This window comes from Prunus avium, chromosome 8, assembly GCF_965620075.1.
Source record: "Prunus avium chromosome 8, drPruAviu1.hap1.1, whole genome shotgun sequence".
In the NCBI taxonomy this organism is placed as follows: Eukaryota; Viridiplantae; Streptophyta; class Magnoliopsida; order Rosales; family Rosaceae; genus Prunus; species Prunus avium.
The window spans coordinates 27,532,518-27,543,898 of record NC_142291.1 but is presented as its reverse complement, the minus strand read 5'-3'; the positions used below and the strand labels follow the sequence as shown (position 1 = coordinate 27,543,898).

Genomic DNA, 11,381 nt, shown 5'->3' with positions numbered 1-11,381 from the left:
AAAGTTTCATTCTATTATATCACCTTCAAAATCAGAAAACAAAATGGACATGTGTAAATTTTTTTCTTTTTCAATTTTAATGGGTGACAGCTGTCGAGAGATCGTTGGACGGGGATACTTAGCTAGATTGCTTACCCTGGCATCCCCATGCCAAGGAAGTTTTTCTCCTTCTCAACACTTGACACGTTTCCATATGCATAACCATAGTTCCATAAATACAAAGTAAAATGTTAACCATGGTTATGCCTCTGAATAGGTGTAAAGTATTAAGAATGGTAATGAGGATACACCTTGGATAAAAAGCTTATATTTTATTTTCCACTTTGCACCATTTATTCAATATTGTTGGTACACACAATGAAACTGCTTAAATCTCACATGTGTAAAACAAAATGTGGTGGTTAAATTTATGTCAGTAGAAAAGTTTTGTTAAGTTTTTCCTTGATTTGGTTGCTTAAGGTTAAGTCCAATGCTACTTGTTTGATGATTCGTACCTCCCTTTATTACTTGTTATTTAATTATCACTTCTAAATTGATTATGACTTTGTTAGCTGATGGGTTTTATTAGTTATAAAAATTCTTCTAGCTTCAAAGATGGTAAAAGAAAAACCTTACTGTTTTTATGAAAGATTGTTATGAAGATATCAAATTTTAAATCTCATAAACAGTCCTGCTATTATGCAATTATTGCTAGGGTTATTGACTTTGTAGCTACACTTGAACGCACATTCCAACATATCACATTCCCACGAATCATTCAGTTACAAGTATCAAATCATGTTTGGTGCGGCCCCAGCTGTCTGGGGTGTCTCGACAAATCAAATGGGATCGACCGCCTCTGCATACAATTATTCTTAATTGTGATGGTGCTTTGGACCGTGAAGAAGAAAGGAGAGGTTTGGGGGGCTGTTGTAAAGATAATGCAGGGAGATTCATATGTGGGTTTGCTACTTTCGGTCCACCTGGGCTGAATGTATTAGGCACTGAGTTGGTGGCATTGAGAGAAGGGTTATTGATGATGGGGTTTAAAGGCTATACTCAGTTTGTGCGTGCAACTGACTCCAAAGAAGCTGTGGCGATGCTCAAGGGAGCTTTGGAGTGGCGGAGTAATTTGGGTAATGTGGTGGAGGATATTAGACGATTAATGGCGGTTCGTGGGGTGGTTGATGTGGTGTTTCAACCTCGCGATGGCAATGGGGCTGCACATGCACTGGCCCAGTTTGGATTGAAGAAAGGTTTGCGGTTGTTGGGAAGATATTGGTACCCCTTGGCTGGAGCAGGTGCTAGAGAGCGATAGGATGCAAACTTAACAGTGCTTTTTTGTTTTCCTCTGTTGTTTATTTAGAGGTGATGTGGTACTCTTTTTCTTTGACCGGATTTTCCTCCTTTGGGGGTTTTATATGGCAAGGTTTTAATGAGGCCACTCTTAGCCCTCCGTTTCACCAATTGATTCTATTGGGTGTAAAGCCACTTTTACATCTCCTTTTACACTTCCGAGAGATGCAAATGTCATTTTTGCTCCAATGAGTTGGATGCAAATTCAAAGCTATAAATTCAATTTTCTTGTATTAACATTTTTTTTTTTGTTAATTTTTTTGTGTTGATTTTGTGTGTGTTAGGTTTAATTATTTTTTCTAAACAAATCGACCTAAAAATTTTAAAATTTTGATTAGATATAATTTCATTAAGTATGATGTAAATAAAATTAATCTAAACCGTCAAATTTTTCCGCTCCTAATATCGTTTGTATAAAGAAAAAACAAACAAGATTTAAGTGTCCATTTACAGCTACTTATTTATAGCAATTATGTCTCGAAATTGTGCCTTGATTATTCAATCATAGGAAAGGAGGACCAACACTTCCATCAATTTTTTAATTCAGGAATGACAATGGCTCGAATCAGGGGTGGGTATATGTCATTCCCATCCCCATCCCCATAAAGCTTTTTTTCCCCTATCCCACCTTCATACCCGCAATATTCATGTCGAGGATTCCCCATCCCCACTTTCGTTGGGGAATAGGGTTCCCCGACCAGCCCCATTACAGAAGAAAAAATCAATATAAAACCACTTTGTGGAAAAGAAAAAGAAATAGGACTAGTGCAAGATAATGAATATATATATATATATATATATAATATTTAAATATTGACCAGAAGTTAACTAAATATATAAGTAGTGTGGCTTAAGATTCGTATAAACTATATAAATATATAATATAATAATAGAAAATATAAAACTTAGTCGGCACAATCACTTTAATAACATATTTATACCTACTATAATATATATATACCAGGAGGGGATCTAGAGACCAGAAGAAAGTGCAGTAATGAAGAAGAGATAATAAAATAACTTCAAATAATGAAATATTGAAAGTAATGCGTAAGTAAAGACTGATAAAAATAAAATTAGCATTAACTGATAATTGAAAATAATGAAGTTGCAGACTTACTGAAAATCTTGAAAGATTTTATTGATAGGTAGTAGCACTCATAATTTTAGAAGTGTTCTTCAGAATAGTATTTCTAAAAGAACTTTGAAACTGAAAAACTAAACGGGAGGGTTCGGGTTGGGGATTAAAATACGATCTTCGTCCCTCTCCAAACATCATACTCAAAAAATTCCCGGTACCCGTTCTCATGTCCATTTGTTATCCTTCATACCTGATCCATTAAGATCGAATCCCAACGAAAATCCTTATCTGCGGGGAAAATTGACATCCCTAATCGTAGATCACAGATTAAAATCCAAGTTTGCTTGTTTTTGACTTTGCACCACATTATTGTTGGTGGTACACAAGATGAAACTTGTACCATTAAACTCACATTCTTACCCTACATCAGGTGACACTAGGCTCTGCTGCATGATTGGGCACGTCATTATAAGCTCCAAAAATGGCCCTCTCCACACCCAAACGAGTTTCACGAAATGGACCGCCAGAAAAGAAAAAAAAACCAAAAACCAAAAACAAAACAAAACTTTCATGCATATCGTTTTAAATGTCCATTTCCAACTAAGTACAATACAACAATAATAAGGCAGATGCAGGTTAGGTTAGGCCAGGTGAGTTGTCTAAGATATTGAATCACTCTTATATCCAAGTTCGAATTTATCTCTCTCTATCAATTATGGCTTGATTAGTTAGTCATACAAAAATAGAGGATCCTGAACCTATTGTATCGATCAAGCTAGAAGGAGAGGACTTCGAACTTAGGCATAAGGGGGCTCAATATCTTTGGCAACTGACCAAACCTAACCTGCACTTCCATCAATTTTTTAATTCAAGAGAATTCATAGTTAAACAAGTAATCCTATTGTATGCCATCTATCTACTTAATCAGTGCACATTGGTTTTTTTGTCCTTTTTGTCAAATGATGCCAAATACGTGTTAGTTCCGTAGGAATCTTAGTTTGTGAAGTATGGAGCCTAGGATCGATATATAAAGTTTGTGACGTATTGACTAACTAAAGTCACCTCTCAAATCTCAATTAGGTTGTTTAAATTTGTGCACTGATTGAGTAGAAAAATGACGTGCTTAATCCCACGTAACCTATAGTAATTAAGGGGGACTACATACTAATCGGAATTTTGATACCGAATTTTTAAAATTTTCGGGTAAAATAAAAAGGTAACAAAATAAATTTTATTCGTCCTCTTCTCGCATAAAACACAAATAATTATGTCAAATTAATTTTCATAAAGTACAAATTTATACTGGACACAAAGAATTGTGTCAAATGTCAATTAAATGTAAATAATAAGTATCATTTGACAAGTTGTTCAGAAAAAGTAAAATTATTTATTTATGTAGACACAATAGTTGTGTCTTTATCAGACAAATGTGACACCCGTATAACACAAAACTACATTTGTGCCCGCTTATTTTTATGTAATGTACCTTTTCTCTTCCAAGTTTAAAAAAAAAGGAAAAAATACGTATGTTTTATTATTATTATTTTTATAATAATTTAAAAAACACACGGATCTTTTCCAACCCTAGAAAATATCTAACCCTCCCCTTCTCTTCTCTCGTTCCCACCTAAACAAGCCCAGTAAAGTTCTTACCTTTTCTAAACTCTTTCTTAAAATAAGACAAAAAAGAATGAGAAATTGAGAATTCCCCGTGGAAAGGAAATTCCTTTTGAACAAGACCACTCAATCTCTCATTATTGGCACTTTCGGCTCCAGCTGCTTGATTCAATGGTCATGGATGAACCACGTCATTAAGCTCCAAAAGATGGCCCTCTCTCTCTCCACCGACCACGAGTTTCACGTGATGTACATGTACTGTACAATACGTCCCGCGATTCCGTGTGGAAATTTCCCCTCTCCTAATATCGTGTGTATAAAAAAAAGGAAAAAGATATAATTGTCCATTTGCAGTTACTTAATTATCGAGCAATTCTGTCCCGAAATTGTGCCTTGATTAGTCAATCATAGGAAAGGAGAGACTAGCACTTCCAATAATTTTTTACGAGATATTTAGTCATATATCCATTTTTAGCACTAATAATATAGATAAACCCTACATCATATAATTTCTATAAACAAACTCCAAAAAAACCCAAAAATTGACAGCTGCCCCTATTGAATTTAATTTTGATTATTAAATTACTTTGATACCCTATTGAGTATTTTGGGTTTTTTTTAATGAGGTTTTGAGGTTTGGCTTGTTTTAAGAAATTGATGACAGTTTTGTAATTTATAAGAAGTTAAAAGCCTCTTTGTTATGTTGTAAATGGGCCTTGAGTGTGTTTCTAAAGTCCATTTCATATAGGGTATTTTTATAGTTTGGACTCCTATATTAAGCATAATAGTGAATCTCCCATTTTTCAATTCAGGAAAAGTGATAATTAAGCGAGGAAAATTGATGTATGTAGTTGTCCTTAATTAATTGGTGTGCACTGTTAGACAACTAATGCTGCCAAAGATGTGTTAGTTTACATAGGAATCTTAACGTTTGTGATTTATGGGGCCCTACGTTTAGCTGCACTATTTCACCAACCGAAGTCGTCGCCTCTAAAAAGTTAATTAGGTTGTTTGTACACTTGGTCAATCAAATCATATTTTTAGCTTATGACGTACTTAATCCCACGTAAGCTGTGTTAGGTCATGCACCTCAAAACGTTTCAAGTTGTTGGTGTAAGTTAGTAATTAAGAGGTACTAGTTGTGAATTGGAACTTTTAAATTTTCGAGGTAAAAAAGTAACAAGTTAGTTGTGTTGGGTAAGCATTTTGCTATAAATATGAGGGAGTCTTCCAGCAGAATAGATACCGAGAGAGAGAGAGAGAGAGAGAGAGAGAGAGAGAGGAGTATTATTTGAGAACATAAAAATGGAGGTAGAGCAAGTCCTACACATGAATGGAGGAGTTGGGAAGACAAGCTATGCAAACAATTCCCTACTTCAAGTGAGTCTCTCTCTCTCTCTCTCTCTCTCTCTCTCTCTCTCTCTCTCTCTCTCTCTCTCTCTCTCTCTCCCTAGTTCATTTTATATGAAGTACTTATAAGAGGAAAAGTAAATAATTTGTATATTCACCACTTAAAGAGCATGGCTCTTTCTCAAACTATTTTGCTAACCAGAACTACGCAAAATTCATGCTTTCTTAAACTTTTTTCTTTCTTTCAGAGAGCAGTGATTTCAACGGTGAAGCCAATAGTTGATGCAAGCATAGAGGAGCTGTGTTGCACTCTCTTCCCAGAGTGTTTGAAAATAGCGGACTTGGGATGCTCTTCAGGACCCAACACCCTTTTGGTGGTATCAGATATCATAGACAACATCCGCAACACTTTCCAAAAACTCAACCGCCCACCTCCATCACTCCAAGCCTTCTTGAATGATCTTCCCCGAAACGATTTCAACACGGTGTTCAGGTCATTGCCAGGCTTCTATAAGAAACTTGATGAAGAACCTGAAAAGAAGCTTGGGCCATGTTTCATTGCAGGAATGCCTGGCTCTTTCTATGGCAGGCTCTTCCCCGAAAATTCTCTCCACTTTGTTCACTCTTCTTATGCTCTCATGTGGATCTCTGAGGTTGATTTTTTTTTAATCAATCATTGAGTCGTTATTATACTGTTTACTGCTAGTAGGCATAAACTCTTCATACACCCAGTTATATATAACTCATTAGTTACACCGCATGGCAGGATGCTCCAGTAGTCAAACATAAAAATGTCTCCATGAGAAGACTTTCTCAAGCAACTAGGGATTTAAAATATTTCTGACAAGTGATAATTTAAAATATTCAATTGGTAAAATTATAATAATCTAAAATCGTGTCTGATAATTTAATCTGACAAGTGATGAGCATAAACGTGTGTACGTAGGTTCCAAAAGGCTTGGTGACCAAAGAAGGAGAGGGACTTAACAAGGGGAACATATATATAGCAAAGACAAGCCCTCCGGCTGTGTTTAAGCAATACTTGGAGCAATTCAAAAGGGACTTCACAGTCTTTCTGAGGTCACGTGCCGAAGAGCTCGTCCCTGGGGGCAGTATGGTCCTCACAACCATGGGCAGCATAAAGAGTGACGATCCCCTTTGCATTTGGGAATTTGTAGGAATGAAGGTCAATGACATGGTTTTAGAGGTAATTAAATATTAGATCATACTGATTTCTAAAAGATTTGGGACACAATATTTATTGCTAATTTGAAATGTACTTTGATGAATTTTCAGGGCTTGATTGAAGAGGAAAAACTGGACAGATTCAATATGCCATACTATGCACCTACAACCAAGGAGATCGAAGAGGTGATCGAGGCTGAAGGATCTTTTATTTTGCAAAAGCTTGAAGTTTTCAAAAATGATTGGGACTCTTATGTCAAGCAAGCTAACAGTGGCCTTGATAAGAAGACAAGGGCTGCAATATTTGCCACTGACATAAGGGCTGTGGGAGAGCCGATTCTGGCGAGCCAATTCGGAGAAGCACCCATGGACGATTTGTTTCGTAGGTTTGAAGCAGATGTTCTTGATCACATGGAAAGGGAAAACTGCCAGTTCATTAACCTGGTTATCTCGTTGACAAAGAAGCGTTGAGATGAATATTCAAGAAATGGGGCAACAAGATTTATGTTCCATATGCTTTGTTTATGTAACGTTTGTACCTTTCAGGTCTCTTGGACTTCAGTTTATTGTTAAGAATAAAGTTGTTGACATTTGGTCATCTTTGTGTTATTCATACTTCAATTTAAAACGCGTTAAAGGAAATGGAAGCGAAGCTTCTTTGGAAAATTATCGCTTCAGTTTTCGATTCATAGAAAACCCAAAATCCTAACTAGCTATCCAAACTCAAATTTAAGACCCTTGAAAAGAGTTCATGTTCAAGATTGTTAATTATATGTTTTTTTGTTGATTAGAATCACACAAAGAAGATTTAGAAACTGCAGTTCAAGTTTAAAAAGATTTTTTTTTAAAGAAAAATAAATAAATAAATCCACCACACAATTGATGCTTGAACCCAAAATTCCAACCTAGTTATTGTATGCGAAATTGAATGTGAATTTTTATGGTTTAAACTTGTTGGTCATTGATATTTATTGGATTTTTGTTTCTCATACCCCATAATATATTTTCGTGTTTATGATCCATTCACATCTTGGTGGGATCACGTAGTAGACATAAATCTTATCCACTCAGTTGGTATACGGATTAAAGGTGTGATTGTGATAGGATTCGGATCCTTTGTTATTATTTTGTCAGTCATGATCTGCTTGACTTTCGTTCTCCATATGCCATCTCATTAAAATTTAATCTAGGGGACTTAAACGGGACGTACATCATCTTTTTTTACTTTAAAAAAACTCAATTTACTCCGAATTAAAAATAAAATAAAACCTTAACTTGACTTTCTGATAACTTACAGGAATTAAAAGTTACATGGACAATAAATTATTGAGACTTTGGAGAAATAGACTACTCCATTTGCATCCACAATATACATCAACACGTAAAAAGGAAAATCCAAATAAGGGTTTGTTTTTTTTCTTTTCTAAGGATAAATATTATAAAAAATTCGGTATAAGTCCAAAATTGAAAACAGAATTTGGATGCATTATCTTATATATACCTAGTAAGTAGGTACATTATCTTATATGAATCTAATAATTAGGTACATTATCTTATATTTACCTAATATTTAGGTATATTATCTTATATTGACCTAGTAATTAGGTACATTATCTTATATTTACCTAATAGGTATATTATCTCATATCTACCTAGAATCAGGTAAATATTTGTTGGGAAGACATCATCAATAATACTCCTACTTTCATTGTTTTATATGAACTTGTTTTATTTGTTCTTATGCTTGAAACCTCACAAATCAACCTTATGGATAGGTGCAGTTTTATGTTGGTGCTTGCCTATGGGTCTTAATTTTCATTGTAAGATAAAATATATGTGGGTCATTACTTTCATGACTTAAATTGTATTTTATCTATATATTAGGTAAATATTGCAATAGTTAATTGTTAAAGTATTTTACTTAACGAAACGTTTTTTTTGGGTACAGATGTGTCATGGCGGCAATAGAAGGATTCAAAATTCAAAATATGAAATCCATTTAGAAGGAAAGAATCGATACATTAATTTGGATTTACAATTAATGTTCTTTCTTTATTTACCTCAAAGGGTAAACTTGACACAAGAAAAAATTAATAAAAGTCAATGGACCCAAACTATAGCAAAAAATGTGTGGACTAAATCCAATGACGGCTAGAGATTTTGGACTTAGATCGAAGAACCCCAAATTATTATATTCTTTCGTTATTGGCCGAGATGCAACTACTTCTCTTTAGTATGTATATAAAAGCGATAAGGAAACAAAGGAAAAACAAGCAGATACTTGTTGCACCTAGTGTTTGTGTGAATGAATTAATATGGCACACACTTCTGGTTAGCACCTAGGAAAATCAAGCATACAGAGCCATGATCCCCTCTACATTATGGAATTGGTCGGATTGAAACTCAATGACATGGTTTTAGATGTAATGTGTAATATAGATTATTAGATATTAGCTAGATAGGTAATAGTAAGTAGCTAGTAACTAACATTAAACCATATTTATGGCTGTTATCTAGACTATATGTCAGAAATATGTTTGCTACAATCAGTAGCTTTTAAGCGTGCTAACTAGTTAATAAGCTAATACGACAATCACTTGTTTGAATTCACTCCCCAATACTTCCCATTATCCAAACAGTTCATTTTCTTAAATCATCACGGGAAGACCATCGCTGGAAAAAACAATCCACTCAAATCGAAAAGTATTCAAGTATATTTAACTGAGACGACAACAAGAAAAAAGACACACTAGTTTGGGTAAACCATAGAATGGTAACCACAATAATCAAATGACCACATGATTTCCGATTTGGGTGAATTTTTATAAAGATGATCTTTGAGTATGGAATTCAAACATGAATAGTTTGAATTATGAGATTAAATTGTATAGTGGGAGAAAACAAGTGGTTAGAGACATTAACTTACTATACTATACCTATACTATAATAATCACTTCAGATAAATGCAAAAAAGTGCTGTGTACCACTTTTTTAACAACATTAATGTAGAATATAATAAATTTTTCATCAACGGGTCTAGTCTAGTAGAGAAAGATATTGAGTTACAGACACTTGCCTCATATTCGAACTCCCTTATGCCAGGCCTCCAATTGAATTTAACTATCAGTTGTTGAATTTTTATTTTTTACCGTTAATCTGAATCATGAATTTAAATTACGTTGAAAAAAGAAAAAGAAAAAAAAAAAAGGTGTCACACCAGCGCGCAACACCTGACGCGACATCTTCTGCATCCATAATATATTTTGACGTTTATGATCCCATTAACATCCTTCCTAGGGTCACGTCGGTACATTTGTGGGTGGACAAAACCTGGGATCCTCTGTTGGAGAAGACTTAAAGTTTCTCTATTCTTTAGTTTACCAAAGAAAAAAGTTTCTCTATTATTAAAGGTGAGATTGTGATCTCAGATGGATGAGAAATTATTGAGACTTTAAAGCAGACTGTTCCATCTGCATCCGCACTACTTTTTTTTGGACGAAATCTGCATCCACACTATACATCAACAAAACACCTACACTAAAAAAAAAGGCCAACAAGGTTTTTTTTAATATTATTTATAAATAAAAGACTCGTAGCTTAAGTGACTAAGCGTGTTTATCCTTACACTTGATGTAGTTTCCCCTTACCGTAATATTGCTGGTATGAGAAAACAAATACGGGATTTTTAAAAGTGCAAAATATTTTCATATTCTTGTACGCAAATTATTGGTTGGAAATAGAGAGAAACAAAAAGTCACAAATCAAATCGAAATTTACTCGAGAAAATAAGATTTTTTGAGTGTTTCTCAAGCTCCCTTTTGTTGTTTTGGTAGATTCGAATTAATGAGCATGGTGAAGAAGCACTCCAGCTTATATTAGGGAAAACAGTAGTTGATGCAGTGCGATGATCTCTTTTTGTTCTGTTTTAGAAGTTGAAGCTGTTGGATTAAAATTTGGTTTACTTACTGCTAAACGTTTTAGTTTTTCTAATATAATTGTTGACAATGATTCACATTTTGTTAAGCTCTCCTCAAGATCCACCTTGGCACGTTCAGACTTGACTTTATTCGGTTGGCCCAAGGTGGAAAAAAAAAAAGCAAACAAAAGACTAAAATGCAAGTGGAAACCATATTGGGTCAAAAGGGTCATATGGACCCTAATACTGTCACCTATGCATATAAAGCTTAGGTCTCCTCTCTTATACACACATTACAAGCGAAAAAAACCCTACCCTACATAGGCTTGCATAAGGAGTGTTGAGTAAGACTTTTGCACACATTAAAACCCTACCCTACATAGACTTTTGCACACATTACAAGCACAAAAAACCCTACCATATTGGATCAAAAGGGTCATATGAACCCTAATATATACTATCACCTATACATATGGATGAGTAAGACTTTTGCACACATTACAAGCACAAAAACCCTACCCTACATAGGCTTGCATAAGGAGTGTAGAGTAAGACTTTGCTCTTTGACAGTGATTTCCTAAACCCTAATATGTGAGGTACAATGAATTATACCCTAAACCCTAATATGTGAGAGAAGGGTGCTAATATATGATGGTGACCTTCCTAGATAATTTGGGCAAGCCCCCATTCCTGCATTGCATGGTTATGCACCGACGCTCATGGAACCGTGAAAAGATTATCCTCTCCAAGTGTTTTTTTATAAAATATATGTAACTATTTTTCATGCCTCCTTTTCAAGGCCGATTTTGATAATTTGCATATCGTTATATTAATAATCTTCAGAATTGGGCCTTCATTAGTCAACAATACTTGGAAAAGATAGGCCAGGAGCATCAA

At 34.7% G+C, this 11,381-nt stretch overlaps 2 protein-coding genes across 2 annotated transcripts; both read left to right on the top strand.

The window, feature by feature from the left end:
* Positions 1 to 236: 236 nt before the first annotated feature.
* On the top strand, positions 237 to 1,297 carry LOC148292446 (uncharacterized). The gene is made up of 2 exons (XM_088245827.1): positions 237 to 275; positions 797 to 1,297. The coding sequence occupies exons 1-2, from the start codon at positions 237 to 239 to the stop codon at positions 1,295 to 1,297; spliced, it is 540 nt and encodes a 179-aa protein (XP_088101953.1).
* Positions 1,298 to 5,254: 3,957 nt separating this feature from the next.
* LOC148292445 (S-adenosyl-methionine 4-1-methyl-2-pyrrolidinyl-3-oxobutanic acid methyltransferase-like) lies at positions 5,255 to 7,166 on the top strand. Its single transcript, XM_088246344.1, has 4 exons — positions 5,255 to 5,413; positions 5,632 to 6,036; positions 6,330 to 6,590; positions 6,680 to 7,166. Exons 1-4 carry the CDS (start codon positions 5,339 to 5,341, stop codon positions 7,037 to 7,039), a joined length of 1,101 nt encoding a protein of 366 aa, XP_088102470.1. The 5' UTR covers positions 5,255 to 5,338; the 3' UTR covers positions 7,040 to 7,166.
* The last annotated feature ends 4,215 nt before the right edge of the window (positions 7,167 to 11,381 follow it).